This window comes from Aspergillus undulatus, assembly GCF_047715775.1.
Source record: "Aspergillus undulatus strain CBS 261.88 unplaced genomic scaffold BDV17scaffold_1, whole genome shotgun sequence".
Taxonomy (NCBI): Eukaryota; Fungi; Ascomycota; class Eurotiomycetes; order Eurotiales; family Aspergillaceae; genus Aspergillus; species Aspergillus undulatus.
In genome coordinates, this window is record NW_027396605.1 from 643,111 (window position 1) to 660,519 (window position 17,409).

The 17,409-nt window shown below is 51.8% G+C and overlaps 5 protein-coding genes across 5 annotated transcripts; 3 read left to right on the plus strand and 2 right to left on the minus strand.

The window, feature by feature from the left end:
• The first annotated feature begins 81 nt into the window (after window positions 1-81).
• On the plus strand, window positions 82-2,218 carry BDV17DRAFT_4679 (FAS1 domain-containing protein). Its single transcript, XM_073764572.1, has 2 exons — window positions 82-1,275; window positions 1,345-2,218. The coding sequence occupies exons 1-2, from the start codon at window positions 379-381 to the stop codon at window positions 2,056-2,058; spliced, it is 1,611 nt and encodes a 536-aa protein (XP_073621142.1). The 5' UTR covers window positions 82-378; the 3' UTR covers window positions 2,059-2,218.
• Window positions 2,211-5,166, minus strand: BDV17DRAFT_4705 (PAN-complex poly(A)-binding subunit PAN3). The gene is made up of 9 exons (XM_073764584.1): window positions 4,975-5,166; window positions 4,809-4,874; window positions 4,680-4,734; window positions 4,444-4,610; window positions 4,289-4,395; window positions 3,869-4,063; window positions 3,669-3,813; window positions 3,458-3,613; window positions 2,211-3,405 (listed from the first exon to the last, which is right to left on the minus strand). Exons 1-9 carry the CDS (start codon window positions 5,045-5,047, stop codon window positions 2,378-2,380), a joined length of 1,992 nt encoding a protein of 663 aa, XP_073621143.1. The 5' UTR covers window positions 5,048-5,166; the 3' UTR covers window positions 2,211-2,377.
• A 344-nt stretch (window positions 5,167-5,510) lies between these two features.
• Window positions 5,511-7,590, plus strand: BDV17DRAFT_248924 (clathrin-mediated endocytosis regulator UBX3). Its single transcript, XM_073756151.1, has 2 exons — window positions 5,511-5,865; window positions 5,934-7,590. Exons 1-2 carry the CDS (start codon window positions 5,731-5,733, stop codon window positions 7,332-7,334), a joined length of 1,536 nt encoding a protein of 511 aa, XP_073621144.1. The 5' UTR covers window positions 5,511-5,730; the 3' UTR covers window positions 7,335-7,590.
• Window positions 7,591-10,148: 2,558 nt separating this feature from the next.
• BDV17DRAFT_286030 (pleiotropic drug resistance family ABC transporter) lies at window positions 10,149-14,973 on the plus strand (the record flags this gene model as incomplete). Its single annotated transcript, XM_073760822.1, has 7 exons — window positions 10,149-10,783; window positions 10,838-11,282; window positions 11,334-11,767; window positions 11,819-12,062; window positions 12,114-13,043; window positions 13,095-13,407; window positions 13,457-14,973. The coding sequence occupies 7 exons, from the start codon at window positions 10,149-10,151 to the stop codon at window positions 14,971-14,973; spliced, it is 4,518 nt and encodes a 1,505-aa protein (XP_073621145.1).
• Window positions 14,974-15,746: 773 nt separating this feature from the next.
• Window positions 15,747-17,141, minus strand: BDV17DRAFT_4831 (lytic polysaccharide monooxygenase). The gene has a single exon (XM_073764610.1). The coding sequence runs from the start codon at window positions 16,879-16,881 to the stop codon at window positions 15,988-15,990; it is 894 nt and encodes a 297-aa protein (XP_073621146.1). The 5' UTR covers window positions 16,882-17,141; the 3' UTR covers window positions 15,747-15,987.
• Window positions 17,142-17,409: the final 268 nt, after the last annotated feature.

Genomic DNA, 17,409 nt, shown 5'->3' on the forward strand with positions numbered 1-17,409 from the left:
CGAAAACATCATGTGCAATAGAAGCCACCTAATGAAATTATGAGCATAAATTCACCATATCTAAGCACAATTGGCCCATCTCCCCGTGACATCATCTCACTGCAGCCGTCGAGCTTCCCCGCTCAATCAGACCATCAACCACTCTTGGGGGCACCGGACCGCGGACAGCGAGCCACTGCCATTGACTGACCTGATCGGTCCTTTGCCAGAATGATGAAGCGCAGATGTCAGCTTTCGTATCGCCCAGTCTGGATGCTCGGATCACTGTATATAGTCTCGAGCGCCGTCGCTGTCAGCTGGATTTCTTTCTCATGTAGTACCCTCTATGTTTCTGTATAGATAGTTCTATCTATACTCGGCTCCGTATATACAATCACCATGAGGCTCCCCCTCTTCGTGGCAGCGGCCACCCTCCCCCTGACCTCCGCCCTCGTCATCCAAAACATCCAAGACGTCCTCAGCGACATCAAGGACCTCGAGGACGAACTCTTCCACCCTACCCTCAACCCCAACACCCAGAAGACCCAAAACGCGCTCAACCATGCCCTCGAGCACTCACCAACCTTCACCCCCGCAGAGGCCCTAGACGCTTCCCACGACTCCGCCAAGTTCCCAGACCTCATCAAGTCGTTCGAGTCCCTAACAACCTACATAAAAATCCTCTTCGGCAACTCCATCGACGAAATCACCAATGGCCCATCTACCCTCGTGCCTCTGGTCCTTGAAAATACCGTTACTACTCAGCCATCTACATCCGACAAAACAATCTACCAGCTCATCTCAGAAAGCAAGTACACGACCATCCTAACGAAAATCATCAACGAGGACGAAGAACTCGTACAGTTCTTGAACTCGACTGAGCACAACAAGATCACAATCTTTGCGCCGACGGACGATGCGTTCCAGAAGATTCCGCATCGGAAGCATGGGCGTCATGACCATGACCGTGATCATGACGGCGACGGCTACGACACCTCTGATGGTGAATGGTGGAATCAAGATTCCCACATCCCCAAAAAAATAATCCGTGCTCTGGCGCGGTATCATTCGTCACCCTTCGTCCTTAACGCCGCGAAGCTTTTCCATCGACATACCATCCCCAGTGCGCTTCACGATCCCCTGCTCGGTAGCAGGCCCGACGGCGACGATGGAAACGATGACGATGGAGGCGACCATGAACATGGACACGGGGGCCTCCCGCAGCGCATCGCCGTCCGCGCGGGCTTCAAGGGTCTCACACTGAACTTTTATAGTCACATTGTTGCTGCTGATATTGTATGTCCCCCGAACTTCCCGTTTACTCCCATATCCCAGGCATCCAGTTGAAGCTGACGAGTAAACCAGGGCGCAACGAACGGCCTCATCCACGGGATAGACAACATCCTCCTCCCGCCGCCCTCAGCCTCACTACTCCTCGACATCCTACCTACAAAATTCTCAACATTCAATCTAGGTCTGCACAAGACCGGGCTGGAGGAGTACCTCAATACAACGGCCGAAAGTAAGGGAGATGGCTTCACGCTCTTCACTCCCTCAAACAGCGCTTTCAGCCACTTGGGTCTAAAAATCAACGCGTTCCTCTTCTCCCCGCCTGGTCTTCCTTATCTAAAGGCGTTGCTGAAGTACCACATCGTTCCTGGCGAGACGCTCTACAGTGATGTCTTGTACAAAGATAGGGAAATCAAGCCGTTTGATCTGGGTCCTGGTCTTGGGACACGGGGTGACGTTGACGAAGATGGCTTCGTGCATCTTGATCTCCCGACGCTCTTAGGAGGCGAGCATAAGATTGCTGTTGATGTTGCGCATTATGGGCCTTATGTGAGTTTTAAGTTGAATGGGGGACAGCGCGTGGGGTTTGCGGATGTGCTTGCCAGGGACGGGGTGATCCATGTGCTTAATCATGTGTTGATTCCGCCGAGGAGGCTTGGTGGGTTTATTGTTGAGGAGGACCTCGAGGGTGGGGAGTTGGAGTTGGAGGATTTGGTGGAGAGGTTGAGGCCTTACGTCGAGGATTTGGGAGAAGGAGTTGATGATTTTGACCATGTTGCAGATTTGTGAGAAGGTTCTCTACCTTATGAATTGGTACACACAAGTTGGCATGTATACTCTGCCTTGATGCTTGCTTACTGATATGTGTTGAGTTCAAAGTCGAATCTACTATCAGCTTGTTCAACAGATAGAAGCATTGTTCTCAGTTAAGTGCATATGTCTCTAGCGCGCGTGTAGCTCATTGCAAATACCAACATGGTCGGTGCTGCTCCAAAACCCCGTTCCACGGGAAAATATGCCACTCAACCACTCGTTCAGGTCATGCAATTCGCACATATATAACGCATGATCACCTCGCACAGTGGTTGATCATTGTGTAGACATGTCATCAGTGAAGCCTCCTGCTAGGCATCAACAGCGCCTGGAACGATGATTCCAGTCCTTTTTTCAGCTCCTTGTAGCTGACAATAAAGCAGGTCTGCTCATCGCGGCTGACTAGTGTGATTCTTTCGTCGCTTCCAGCGTCCAACTTGTTCAAGCATGTCAGCACATGACCGAGGTCAACCACGGCATCTCCCGCAGTGTCAACTTGATGGAAGACGTAATCCCGGAATATCTTCAGGTAGAACCGCTCTCCGTTTTCTGACCATTGTCGGTCATGATCGTGTTCTGGGCGTTCATTCACAAAGTTCAATTTCGTCAATAGTCGAACAAGGCGCCCGTTCTCGAGTTCTCGGCCCAAGTCTGTCGTAAGTTGATCATCCAGATGGAGAGCCGAGTCAAAGGTAGACATCAATTGTGAGGAAATACCGTTGATTAGGATATCAATGTTCCGGTCTTGATCATTCTGTTTTCCGGCAAGCAGCCAAACCATCGTGTTTTTTAGCTGTGGGCTATACGCTCGAGTAAAATGTTCCATGGCCTTCGCGGCGTTGCCCATGACGTTTGGTGCATTCGCTCCCAGCGTGAGAATGAGTTGACCAAAGTTCACCAGATCCTCTCGCTGGAGATCGGCGACTGGTCTCTGGGCGTCATACTGCACCACGTCCAGGATGGCGCAGGCATTCAGCCGTATGCGATTTCGCCCGGTGAGCAAGATCTTGCTAGCGTCGATAACTCTCGCAGCCAATCCACTACTGTGTATGTTCTTCAGGGCGTTGGCAATCTGTGTAATGTAACCCCAAAGAACCTGTTCTTGCACGTGCGGGTTATGACGGCCCTGAAACCTCGTCCCAATGTTCAAATGCTGTTCTGCAAGGGTCTTGGAGAGCGGGTGGTAATCAGTCACGAAGATCAGGGAGCTGTCCTGGAAGCTCCGGCTTGTGAACGCGTCGTGTATCGTCACCATACTGCCGCTAGCCACACGCTTCCAGGCTTGCACAGATCGAATGGCTTTTTCGTTTGTTAAGCGGAAACCTGAACCAGTAAATAGGAAGCTTCCATGGTAGGATTAAAGGTAGAACATTACCTTCCAATCGCCGAAGCGCGTAAAATAACCCGTCTTTACTGGACTGTGCCTTATAGACCCAACTAGGATAGCCGAAGATAGCCGCATTTTTCTGGTGATTGAGATCAAGAGGAACGAGGGAATGGAAGAAATCTACTTGAGCCGGCAATTGAGTATCTAGAGAACGTTAGCCTCAGATGACGTGGCCCATCACATATTTTTTGCTTCATACTTGGTAGAGTCTGTAGTGTCGCAGCTGCTTTCTTCTGGAGTTCTTCTCTAATGTCATTCGGGAGGAATAGATCGTGGACATTGCGCTGATACGCTAGTGCATTCGGGTTGTGAGGGCCGATTGGAGCGTATAAATGATATTGAACCTGAGATTGGGTGTTGTTATACTGGGCTCGTGGCGAGGAGGGCTGGGCAACTCACTGGCTGTTGAAAGCCGGACTGGTTGGCGTAGTACGCGGCTCCACCGAGCGTCGTTGCGGCAGCATCGTGAGAGAAAGGATTGGCTTGAACGGGACCAACGGTGCCTGGCGCAGCGAGGGGATTCGGAGTGGTGACGAATGGGTCAAAGGCATTAGCAGAGGCCACAGCAGGGTTACCGTTTCCGTGAAGAGGAGACTGTATATACCCATACCGCGGGTAACTGTTAGCATACGGTCTCCAATACGGATGAAGATGGCAGTGATTTATATAATGGTAAGACATAGTGAATCATGCACGAGCAAATGTGGAACAGATGGGTTGTGTAGGAAATGGACAGCTGACGTAGGCCGGCGGCACAAAACTGATTATGAGGAAAGTGCGACTGTGCACCATTATACCCAGGTGATGTATAAGGCTTACCATGTGCGTCGGGTCAAAGCCCTGAGGTATGAATTCTTGTGCTTCAGCAACAGACCATTCGGGAGGCATGGTATCCTGTCGAGCTCCGGGTGTGCTAGTGTTTGATCCTGCCAATGGTAAGTATAACCCGCAACTTTGTATGATGCTCAACGTACTGGAAACAGCCGTCCTAGGTTGGAAAGGAGCAGCATTTGCGGCTTTCGGGGATATTGTAGAAGCCTTTTTTAAAGACGAGCTTGATGAGGTTGGTGATGATCCATTGGAAGGTAGTAGGGACGGCGTAAAACTAGGGGAGTCGACATTGAACCGCTTTTTGTTGGCGCTACCACAATTACCAAGTCAGAGGCCGAGACACCTTCAAACTCAAGTCGCTCATTCTGGGGATGCTCACTTGTCAAATTGGTTCGAGGGGTTGTTCCTATACGGGTCGTGGTTGAAAGAGCACCCTTCAAGCACAAATTCCAGTTAGAAAGATAAGTTCATGGGCAAGAACTTAGGTGGGAAAGATCTGTCGCCATACCTTTATCTTCATAGCGGCATCGGCCATAGATGGTCACGTTTCGGCATAGGGTATCTTTCGCGTTTTCTAGGGATGTCGAAGCACAATCTTAGCCGTCTAGGTTCGTCCCGATTCAGAAGATAATCTGGGTCCGACAGAGCAAAACTGCGACGACCAATAAACGAACCTCGCGCCTTCATCTTCGGAGATCCCGTTCCACGACGGGCGTCCTCCAAGCTAGGCTTCCCTACGGAAGCCATGGTATATCCACGAGCAGAAGCGTATCAGCGCAGAGAATTCTCCATTGGTTCGAATCGATATAACGGCGGGCAACGGAAAGTACTCAGAGGATAACCACATTCCTCTGTAGACGGGAAGTTCGTAAGCAAGCAGGACGATATGACGGCACGGCAAGTCGTGGTTAGGCTAGAATGCCGACGGCACGAAGAGGGGCGTTCCCTAGCGGTTCTCTATCTCAACACATTGAGTCTCAGATCCATTAAACGCGACCGTATATGGGCATACCGGAACAGCGAAGTGAAGGCGCTGTGGGGCCTCGTATCACTGATGAAGTAAGGAAGAGCAGCAAAAGGCCGCACGGCGACGCAACAGTAGGACGAGCGAGTCTGCGGGGAGGGGAACAAAGGCGGTCGGAGCTGTGGCGGAGCGGCTAACGTGACCTCGACCGGCGATGACGGAGCTCTGAACTGGACAGCTCTCCGACCTCGAAGCTGCCACAAATTCACGAGTCACTGCAGAATACCACGGAGGAGAGTTCCGTGTGAATAGACCAATACACTCAGAACATTTCATTGTTGAAGCCTAACCTCGCTCAGTATAAGCTGCGCGTTCTGCCGACGATCCATCCTAATCTACCTGCATCTTGAATGACGCCTATTAAGCTCGTGTTGGCTTCATTTATGGATAAGACGCCGAACTGATCATGTCCTCATCTGGGCCCGACATCTCCGAGCTCTCTGACAGCCAGCGGGAGGCTCTTGGAACATATACAGCGGTTACTGACCAAGATCCGGTGGAGGCCATTGCATTGTTGAGTCGGTCACAATGGAATGTGCAGGTAAGAAATCAAGAGCGGAGAAATAGTCTCTTCTGAATGAGCTTGAACGTCTTTGCTAATGGAGAAAGATCGCCATCGCAAAATTCTTTGATGGCGAGGGACCAGATCCTGTTGAAGAAGCTCGGGCTTCTCTTGGGAGCGCCAGCCCTGCCCGTCCAACCCGACAAGCGCAGAACCTCCTGCACGAGGATCTGACTGCACGTTTCTCCCCAGCATCCCGCGCCGTCGAGCCCGCTCCCCGGATCGTGACTCAACCTGGAGATCAACCGGTCTACCGTCCTCCGTTCCTCCTAGCCCTCGTCTTCGCCCCGTTCAACCTTTTATACAGATTGCTCTTCAGCTCCTTCCGCCTCTTCGGATCTCTATTCCCATTCCTTCCACGGTTACTCAGTACGACAGCAAGCTCTGGTTTACAAGGCGCACGACGAAATACAAACGGACGTCGGCCCCTAGCTCCTAAGGATACCGCCGCGAGGTTTATTCGCGAATTCGAGGAGGAATATGGAGCCAACTCGCTCGAATTCTTGGAGAACGGATATAATATGGCATTGGAAAGAGCACATCGCGACTTGAAGTTCCTCTTGGTGGTTCTTCTGGCTCCCGAACATGACCATACCGATTCTTGGGTCCGGGGAACTCTACTGTCAAAGGAGGTTACCGATTTTGTCAACGACCCGCAAAATAACATCATTATCTGGGGCGGCAACGTACAGGACGCCGAGGCATACCAGACTGCAAATTCTCTACGATGCACGAAATTCCCCTTTGCCGCAGCTATAGCGCACACGCCAGGCGTTTCCTCAACGGCAATGTCCGTCGTCAGCAGAATCTCTGGTGCTACCTCACCCGCGGAATTCGTAGAGAAGCTCCGAACAGCAATCTCACAGAACAAAGAGCCTCTCGAGCGCATCCGTTCCACCCGGGCAGAGCAACAGGCTTCTCGCAGTCTTCGAGAGCAACAAGATTCCGCATACGAGCGCTCACTCGCCATCGACCGAGAACGAGCTCGCCAGCGACGGGAGGCAGAAGCAGCCAGGCAGCGGGAAGAGCAAGCAGCAGCGGAGCGCCAAGCCGCCGAAGAGAAGCGGATACGCAACGTCGAGCAGTGGAAGCGCTGGCGAGCCCAGTCTCTCCCTGCCGAACCAGACAGCGACGTCAAAGACGCCGTCCGGGTCAGTATTCGTCTCCTCGACGGCGAGCGCGTGATCCGCAAATTTGCGCCCGATGCTGATATGGAGGAATTATACGCGTTTGTGGAGTGTCACGATCTCACAAAGGAGACGGAAACGTCAGAAAAGTCTCCCGTCGAGAAACCGGCTGGGTACGACCACGTCTACGGCTTCCGCCTTGTATCTCCCATGCCGCGAATCGTCTACGAGGTTGATGCTGGCTCCGCCAAGGACAAGATTGGTCGTGGCGGAACGCTTCTTGTCGAGCCCATCGACGATGAAAGTGACGGTGAAGAGTAGTGTAGGTTGTCTAGCTATCACAATACATAAAAAAAGCTCCCGTCGACTTCTCTTCTTCGGTAGATTACTGATTGACCACTTGGCTACATGTTGAATTTCGGCCCGAGTGGCATCCTGCTTCAATCCCGGGAACTCAGACTGGGCAGGATACCTAACCTCTCCAAGTTCCCTTGGCGCGCGGAGACATTCTCCATGAACTCGGAGACAATTTGTGTAGCCTGCACTAACCAATAGACTGCAGTCAGCTGGGATTAGAACATGCCCTACCAGAGTTGCCCATGATTTTTTAAGTCCGCGACAGGCAGATGCCGTGAAACGTAATAACCCTGTGTTAGATATTCCGTCCCAATAGTAGATACATAATCGAAGAGAAATGTAACGTTAGGTCAGGATTCAGGCAGCGACTCTGATGCGTCATTGGATCTAGATTGGGGCACTAACTGCCCCGAGTCCTGAGGTGGCTAAGAAACGGCCGGGGGGCTTGAGACAGGGTCAAGGCCGGCAGTGAGCGAAAGATACTCTGAACACTACTATAATTGAACATTCTCTTTTCGTGATCTTGAGATAATCATGGAGTTTTGCATTGGAGACTGGGCTGTTTTTGTTCTAGACTCCGCATCTAGATGCAAGCTTGGAACGGGTTGGGCGTAGCCTGGGAAGAGATATATTTCTACTGGGCACCTGACAGACATATATATGTATATGCGAAGACTGGGTATTCCAAACCGCGCACGCGGCACGCCGCACCAAACTAGAATCGAATAACAATCATAATAACCACTCGCAAGAGCTTGACCGCTCTTCCTTCGAAGAGTCAGCAATGCGAGCCTGAAGGGTGACTCTGACTCCGTGGAGTCCGTGGTGAGACGGCGGAGAATGAGATTTTTGCTCCTTCAGCCCGGCTCGGCTCATCTACAGATATCTTTTAGCCTTCAGGCCTTAGGGCGTGCTGCACTGCTGACGTCGCATTTCATCTCACAATGAACCTTTTTCCATAGTGCGACCTTGGCCACTTCAGGCTGGACAACAAACCTAAATCAATCGACAGAGGCTCGTGCGTCCTGACTCTGATTCCAAAGCCCTCAGGTTTCAGGCTTTCAACGACCGCTGATATGGAGAAAATTTCCAGAGGGACAGGGTGGCTCATTGAACCGCATTCCGCAAGCCGAATTTAGGATATAAATAATAACCACGGTGAATATCGACCAGGATGCCACGCTTGTCTCCGGAGCAGGGATTCTTCAGCTCGGGATGGGAAACTGGAACGAGGCGGGATTTGGGCTTCTCGCCCTCGCGTAACCCTTGCTTGATTCGGGAAGTATTGCGTACCTTGCAATTATCAGTGCGATACTCGTGAGTCATGTGCGTCACCCATATGGTCCTTATGGATGTCGCAAGAGGCGTTGAATGGTGAAGAGTGAACCTTGATAAACCGTGATGGTAGCGGAAGCCAGTGACTTGGCGCAGAACCTGGACCAGGATCAGGTCGACCCCGACCGAAATGCATGCTTGGCGCTTACGTGATTAACTTCAGGTTGATTCGAGCCATCTCAGCTGTATCCTGATCTCAGCCCGGTTGACAAGACGTAGCCGCTACTGAGGCAGCTATGCAAGATAGAGCACGTCGCGGACATTATTATCGCAAGGGGAACTGGAGGAGCAACAGACTGCTTGCGACAAGGCTGAAATCGAAACTAAACAACGGAGGGGATAGCGTTGATCTGGAATTTTCGAAAATCGCCAAGCTACACTGTATACGGAAGACGCAGCGTCCGTGCCGAGAGATCAATCACATCGGTGGCACAGGGCGCTGGAGATAAGATCTGGCATAGCTGAGTCACCGGCATAAATGGTCTCCAGGAAGTCGGAACAAACGAGTCCGAGACAGGAAGGGAAAGGGGGTCGGGATCCGGGAAGGCTTCTTGCCGCCCCACCGCCACCCCTGACAATGGGAATGCCGCTGGATCATCTGGATGGCTGCAATTTGCACAATTCGTAAGCACGTTGATCGTTGAATCAGGATAACGCAATTGATTGCACAACTAGTCTCAGTACTAGTGTACGAAATGTACGAGGTACGATATACGGTCAATACTGTTGTAAGGTAGAGTGCTGCCGCTGCTGCGGCCTGTCAGAATCGCAAACTCCGTATCCCATACGGTCCCTTATCCATGGGGACGGTGGGGAACTGGAGAGCATCGCCCGTTGACTTGCAGTCACTCTTGCCGTGAAGAGGCTGAGAGCCAGCCCGGCAGCATGGCCACCACAGTGTTACCCAACGCGGCCCTCTGCAGCCTGGACATCAGTGGCTGATGTTATCGCCGTCATGATGAGTCTAACGTGTCTACTCGGATCCACGAGAATCTCGATCGCTTAAGTCCGCCTGAAGCCTTCGGAATCTCCTCTCAGCAGACCCGTTCATCAGAAGTGGGTTCCGGAGAGCTGGCAGTGCTGCACCCGTTTGGCCAGCGCCCTGGGTTAGTCTCCGAGGCCCAGACTTGCGGCGTTGGCACTAATTTTCAGCGTTTTTCTCGCCTGAAGCTGCCTGGCCTTTATGACTATTTATGCTTTATCTCGGAGAGGGTCCCAAGCGTGTCCCGCCACTGCTCTTCTTCTTAAGCTGGGGTTCCCGTCGATCTGAGTTACAGAAAGGTTGATCAAAATACCAAGCTCCATCTCCTTTCCTCCCTTCCTCCCCTCCATTCCCTCGACAACAACAATCACCTATCTGTTTGCCATCTCATCCCTACCTGCCTTTGGGCGTCCTTTATACGCCCATCGTCCTGAGACTGGTTGTCTCAACTACCAGCAACCATGTCGTCTTTTCTGGGGACGTTCAACGCTAATATCAGTCCCTCGCACGCAGTCGAATCTAGAGGGACCGAGAACGGTGGCAATGCGACCACCGAAATCCAGGAATCCGTGATTACGGAAAACAAGCAGCAGTCTACCGGCGAGAAAATTGCAGCCGATTCAAGCAGCATACTCAGCTCCACCGAAACGGCGAGGGAGAAGGATGAGCGCGACTACGAGGAGGAAGCCGAAGAAGAAATCACCCGGCTTGCCCAGCAGCTGACGCATCAGTCGACCAAGTATTCTACGCACAACATTGAGAACCCGTTCATCGATAAAAATGAGGAGTCTACACTCAACCCGGCCAACCCGAACTTCAAGGCCAAGAACTGGATGAAGAACATCCTTGCTCTGTCTTCGCGCGACCCCGAGAGATACCCCTCGCGCCAGGCCGGTGTCTCCTTCCGCAATCTCAGCATCCACGGCTACGGCAGCCCGACGGATTACCAGAAGGATGTTTTTAACTCGGTGCTGCAAGTTGGAGGTCTCGTTCGTTCCATCATGGGTTCTGGAAAGCAGAAGATCGAGATTCTCCGCAATTTCGACGGTCTGGTCAAGTCTGGAGAGATGCTTGTCGTCCTCGGTCGACCTGGAAGGTAAGGGGTCCTGGCTATCATTGGAGTTCCAATATTGACACTAATTCGTCACAGTGGTTGCTCCACTTTTCTCAAGACCATCGCGGGTGAAATGAACGGTATCTACATGGACAAGGCGTCCGAGCTCAACTACCAAGGTATCCCGGCAAAGCAGATGCGGAAGCAATTCCGCGGTGAAGCCATCTACACCGCAGAGACCGATGTCCACTTCCCACAACTATCTGTTGGCGACACCCTGAAGTTCGCCGCGTTGGCCCGTTGCCCCCGGAACCGTCTTCCGGGTGTTTCCAGGGAACAGTATGCGGAGCACATGCGAGACGTCGTGATGGCCATGTTAGGCCTGTCTCACACGATCAACACGCGCGTCGGAAACGACTTTGTCCGTGGTGTTAGTGGCGGTGAGCGAAAGCGTGTTAGTATCGCGGAAGCTACCCTCAGTGGAAGTCCTCTGCAATGCTGGGATAACAGTACCCGTGGGCTGGATAGTGCCAACGCTTTGGTAAGGCCTCTCGATCGTCAATACAAAACCATTACCACTAACTATCAATAGGAATTCTGCAAAACTTTGAACTTGATGACAAAGTACGCTGGCTCAACTGTGGCTGTCGCTATCTACCAGGCCTCTCAGAGTGCCTACGATGTCTTTGACAAGGTCACTGTCTTGTATGAGGGAAGACAGATTTACTTCGGCCGGACCGATGAGGCGAAGCAGTTCTTCGTTGACATGGGATTCGAGTGTCCCGAGCGTCAAACTACTGCTGATTTTCTTACTTCTCTCACCAGCCCTGCAGAGCGAATTACAAGAAAGGGCTTCGAGGGCCGCGTGCCCCAGACTCCCGACCAGTTCGCGGCCGCTTGGAAGAACAGTGATGCTTACGCACAGCTTATGCGTGACATTGATGAGTATAACCAGGAATTCCCCCTCGGCGGTGAATCAGTTGGCAAGTTCATCGAATCTCGCCGGGCGATGCAGTCAAAGAACCAGTAAGTGCAATAGCGCCTAGTATAGATGTCCGGTATCTAACTATTCGACAGGCGCGTCAAGTCTCCATACACCATGTCTGTTTGGGAGCAGGTCAACCTTTGCATGATCCGTGGCTTTCAGCGCCTCAAGGGTGATGCCAGTTTGACCCTCAGTCAGCTGATTGGTAACTTCATCATGGCTTTGATTATTGGTAGTGTGTTCTACAACCTCCAAGACGAGACCAGCAGTTTCTACTCTCGTGGAGCTTTGCTTTTCTTCGCCGTTCTGCTCAATGCTTTCGGTAGTGCGCTCGAGGTATGCTTCTTCACTTGCCAATCGATTAGTGCTTTGACTAACTCTTTCTAGATCCTGACCTTGTACGCACAACGCCCGATTGTCGAGAAACAAGCACGCTACGCCATGTACCATCCCTTCGCTGAAGCCATCGCCTCCATGCTCTGTGATATGCCCTACAAAACTCTTAATGCTATCACCTTCAACATTCCCCTCTATTTCTTAACGAATCTTCGCCGCGAACCGCGCGCGTTCTTCATCTTCCTGCTTTTCTCTTACGTGACCACCTTGACAATGTCAATGCTATTCCGTACAATGGCCGCCACCTCCCGGACCCTCTCCCAAGCTCTAGTCCCAGCTGCTATTCTTATTCTTGGTCTCGTCATCTATACTGGGTTCACCATACCCACCAGGAACATGCTGGGCTGGTCACGCTGGATGAACTACATTAACCCGATTGGTTATGGTTTCGAGAGTCTGATGTTGAACGAATTCCAGGGTCGCACCTTCCGCTGCTCTGATAGTCAATTCGTTCCTTACGGTGATATCTATACCTCTCTGGCCAATCAGGTCTGTGGTGTTGTGAGCGCAGGACCCGGTGAAGCAACTGTTAACGGAACTGCCTATCTCCGTGAGAGTTTCCAGTATACTCCAAACCACATGTGGCGCAACCTGGGTATCATGTTCGCTTTCATGGCCTTTTTCCTGTTCACCTACTTGACTGCGACAGAATACATCTCAGAGGCCAAGTCCAAGGGTGAGGTCCTCCTCTTCCGCCGTGGCCACACTCCCCCCTCTACCGACGATGTCGAGACGCACAGTCCCGCGACTGCTGGTGAGAAAGTGGACCAATCGAACCAAGATGTTGCCAATATCCAACGCCAGACCGCCATCTTCCACTGGAAGGACGTTTGCTACGACATTAAGATCAAGAATGAACCACGGCGTATTCTGGACCATGTTGACGGATGGGTCAAACCTGGTACCTGCACTGCTTTGATGGTATGATAATCCGTTTATGCTACAAACGTGGTTTCTCGCTAACATGAATAGGGTGTTTCCGGTGCTGGTAAAACCACGCTTTTGGATGTTCTTGCTACTCGTGTTACTATGGGTGTCGTCAGCGGTGACATGTTGGTTGACGGCCGTCCTCGCGACGCTTCTTTCCAACGCAAAACAGGTTATGTTCAGCAACAGGATCTTCACCTTCACACCACTACAGTCCGTGAGGCATTGCGCTTCAGTGCCCTGCTTCGTCAGCCAGCAAGCACCCCCCGCCAGGAGAAACTTGATTATGTTGAGGAGGTCATCAAGCTCCTGGGAATGGAAGCTTACGCTGACGCCGTTGTCGGTGTTCCTGGTGAAGGTAATGCCCTCGAATCTTAATAAATAGCGCAATGGCTAATTTCTTTCAGGTCTGAACGTGGAACAGCGAAAGCGTCTTACCATTGGTGTCGAACTCGCTGCTAAGCCCCAACTGCTCCTTTTCCTTGATGAACCTACCTCCGGTCTTGACAGTCAAACCTCCTGGTCTATTCTTGATCTTATCGATACGCTCACCCAGCACGGTCAGGCTATCCTTTGCACGATCCACCAGCCCTCTGCCATGCTCTTCCAACGTTTCGATCGCCTGCTGTTCCTTGCCAAGGGTGGTAAGACTGTGTACTTCGGTGATATCGGTGATAAGTCGTCTACATTAGCCAGTTACTTTGAGAGGAATGGAGCTCCTAAGCTTCCCGCCGAGGCCAACCCCGCCGAATGGATGCTTGAGGTTATTGGTGCCGCGCCTGGATCGCACAGTGATGTCGACTGGCCCACTGTTTGGCGTGAGAGTCCTGAACGTCAAGCTGTGCACCAACATCTCGCCGAACTACAGGAGACACTCTCGCAGAAGCCTGTCGAAACCTCTACGCCTGACACTTCCGATTATAAAGAATTCGCCGCGCCCTTCTCCGTTCAACTCTGGGAATGTCTTCTCCGTGTCTTCTCCCAGTACTGGCGCAGTCCTATCTACATCTACTCCAAGACCGCACTCTGCATTCTCACTTCGCTCTACATTGGTTTCTCTTTCTTCCAGGCCCAGAACACCAGACAGGGTCTCCAGAACCAAATGTTCAGTATTTTCATGTTAATGACTATTTTCGGCAACCTTGTCCAGCAGATCATGCCAAACTTTTGTACCCAGCGTGCCCTCTACGAAGCTCGTGAAAGACCCTCCAAGGCTTACTCCTGGAAGGCTTTCATGACAGCCAACATTCTTGTCGAGCTTCCGTGGAACACTTTGATGGCCGTTCTGATATATGTTTGTTGGTACTACCCCGTCGGCCTGTACCGCAACGCTGAGCCTACCAACGCTGTCCACGAACGTGGAGCCCTCATGTTCCTGCTTATCCTTACCTTCCTCCTCTTCACCTCCACATTCGCCCACATGATAATCGCCGGTATTGAACTCGCCGAAACCGGTGGTAACCTCGCCAACTTGCTCTTCTCCCTCTGCCTCGTCTTCTGTGGTGTCCTTGCCAGCCCTGATGTCCTCCCCGGTTTCTGGATCTTCATGTACCGTGTTTCGCCGTTCACCTATCTCGTCTCGGCAATGTTGTCGACCGGCGTCTCCGGTACCGACGCGTATTGTGAACAGGTCGAGTTCCTTACCCTCTACCCGCCAGAGAACATGACTTGCTACCAATACATGGAGCCCTACATTGATGTTTTCAAGGGTTACCTCCAGAACGACAACGCCACCGACGAGTGCACTTTCTGCCAGATCTCATCCACGGATACCTTCTTGGCACAGGTGTCGAGTGACTTCAACGATGCCTGGCGCAACTTTGGCCTGATGTGGGTCTACATTGTCTTCAACATCTTTGCTGCAGTCTTCATTTACTGGCTCGCTCGTGTTCCCAAGGGCAGCAAGACCAAGGGTTCCGCTTAGACCCGTTTCTCTACATTGATATCCCTTTTGGATTTTTCTCCTTGATTACATGCGTTTTGCAAGGGTTGGTTCGTCATTTTTTGGTTTGCATATATTGTGGATACATACAGCACAAGATCTCACAAGACTTACATAATAGACTACTAGACCATCTTCTCATGAAGATTACTACACTCCACTACTGACTACCTACCTGCTGACTATATCTCAATCTTCTTTCCTGTACCTACCTACTTGCCCACCGGACAGTCGATCGTTTACGCTGGCCGCTTCCCTCCCGTCGGTTTTTTCTTTTCCGTTCTTGTTTCGCACCCTTGCATCGCCTTTCCAATCGCTCGTCTCTCTTTTTGTTTCAGATTGCATCATGCAAAAGCTATCGTCTGTCAGATCTATCTTAGATAGAATATATTGCCTAGAACAGAATAAAGTTTAATAAATATGAGCTTATCTCCTTGGATTTACCCGATTTGGAGACTGATTTTTGGGGCTGGGAGCTTGATTTGACATGTCACTTGGGGTGCCTAGGAATCTTGAATAAAGGCAGCCAGCAGAATGATACAGATGACCTTGATCGAGCCAGACTCGGAAACCATAGATGATAAGTTACAAGGAGGGTATACCTTAGTTCGTGGTAGTGATGAGGATCATTGTTGCAGAGAAGTGGGTGCTCGAACTGGACTTGGCTGGAACATCCCCGCTCCTTCCGTTTCGTGAGCCATTGGTATATTATACTACAATGTCTACGGGGAACTAATGAAGCATACTGTAGACCACACCGGCTTGCACGCAATAAGAGATTTATTCCAATCACTCCTCTAGTCTAGCTAGTATATAGCAAGGTACTATACTATATGTAGGTGGTTAAGTTTTCAACGACACGACACACAGACAAGCAAGCAAGGGCCTCAAGGAAAGAAAGACAACGACGAAAACCAAGACAGCATCTGCCTCTCGACCAATGAAGGCCCAGAGGAAAGAGTAATAGGAGAGCCAACTAACTAGCAGTTACTCCATTTACTCGTACTGGTAAACAGCCTTGATGATGCTAGAAATCCAGTTCAGCTGCTCGGCAGAGGTTCCGTCGGTGGGGATAGCGCTGGGAGCAACCTCCTCCTTGGCGGTCTCGGTGGCAGTCTCGGTAGGGCGGGTAGCGGTGCTCAGGGTGGTAGGGATCTTGGCTTCCTCGGTGGTGGTGGTCTGGGCAGCGGCCTCGGTGGTCGAGGTAGCAGCGGCGGCGGTGGTAGTAGTGGCGGCGGCCTCGGTGGTCGAGGAGGGAGCTGCAGCAGCAGAAGAGGAAGAGCCGGAGCCAGAGCCAGAGCCAGAACCACCGACAGTGAAATCAACACAAGACTCATAGGTCTGGTCGATGCTCTCAGCGAACCAGTACCACTGGAGAACACAAGCACCAGCCTCAGAGCACTGGCTGCCCAGGTCCTCAGGGATAGTAACGGAGAAGTTTGTCTCGTCCTCGGTAACACCAGTCTCAGTAGAAGCGTACCCCTCAGTCCACTCCTTCAGAGGCGATCCAATAACCGTGTTGGTAGCGGTGTCGACGATCGAAACGTTCGCGACACCAGTGTGAGGCGCAATGATGTCGATAACAAAGTCGACGTTCTGGCCGGCCGTGTAGGACTGCACGTTATCGGTGTTGTCGTCGAACTGGTACCCCTTGCACAGCCAGATGTGGCAGGCCTCCTCGTTGTAGTCGGACTGGGAAGAGGCAACCTGCAGTTCACCCTGGACGTTTCCGGCGCGATCAGAGTTCTGGTTGTTGTAGACTTGCTGGCCGCAGGCGGAGGACATGGCGGAGCCGGGCATACGGGGGGAGGGGGTGGTGATGTAGCCGTGGGCATTGGCGAGGGAGACCAGGCCCGCGGCGGCGAGGAGGGTGGATGTCTTTTGCATCATTTTGATGGTTGGTTGGTTTCGTTGACTGAACGAGGGAAAGATTGTTTTGTAGAGAGTGAGTGCTTGGACGGTATATACCAGTATACCGCTGTTGAGAGAAGTAAAGAATGCGGTGGTCACAGACCGGTTTGAAGAGAATGTATGGTATGGAAAGAAAGTCGAGACAAGCAAGCCTGCGTGCGTGAAGAGAGAGATCAGAGAAAGAGAAGGGGAACCCTCGAGGAAGCGAGCTGCTTCATATCTATATAGCCGCCACCCCTGCCCAGCCGGTAGAATAGCCAACCCTACCCTACCTAGTACCTACCCCTGCATGCATGGGCCATGTCATGGACCGACGCACCACGCTTCACTCGACACTGACATCTGCCATGAAACAGCGCTTAAACCATAAGCGGATAATAATCCATTCCCTCCACCAACCTCCACCAAGGTAAGAATCAGGGGCTGCGCATCGTGCGACAGGGACAACGTCAGGATTCCCGACAGGGGCAAGCTCTGCTGCTTTGCACAGCGCCAGGTCTTAGCGAA

Excerpts from the sequence above, each read along its gene's own strand:
- BDV17DRAFT_4679 (XM_073764572.1), top strand. The coding sequence starts at position 379 with ATGAGGCTCCCCCTCTTCGTGGCAGCGGCCACCCTCCCCCTGACCTCC. Across the intron at positions 1,276-1,344 it reads ACATTGTTGCTGCTGATATT|GGCGCAACGAACGGCCTCAT; the intron begins GTATGTCCCCCG and ends CGAGTAAACCAG.
- BDV17DRAFT_4705 (XM_073764584.1), bottom strand. The coding sequence starts at position 5,047 with ATGGCTTCCGTAGGGAAGCCTAGCTTGGAGGACGCCCGTCGTGGAACG. Across the intron at positions 4,735-4,808 it reads ATGCCGCTATGAAGATAAAG|GGTGCTCTTTCAACCACGAC; the intron begins GTATGGCGACAG and ends TTGTGCTTGAAG. Across the intron at positions 3,614-3,668 it reads GACACTACAGACTCTACCAA|ATACTCAATTGCCGGCTCAA; the intron begins GTATGAAGCAAA and ends AACGTTCTCTAG.
- BDV17DRAFT_248924 (XM_073756151.1), top strand. The coding sequence starts at position 5,731 with ATGTCCTCATCTGGGCCCGACATCTCCGAGCTCTCTGACAGCCAGCGG. Across the intron at positions 5,866-5,933 it reads GGTCACAATGGAATGTGCAG|ATCGCCATCGCAAAATTCTT; the intron begins GTAAGAAATCAA and ends TAATGGAGAAAG.
- BDV17DRAFT_4831 (XM_073764610.1), bottom strand. The coding sequence starts at position 16,881 with ATGATGCAAAAGACATCCACCCTCCTCGCCGCCGCGGGCCTGGTCTCC.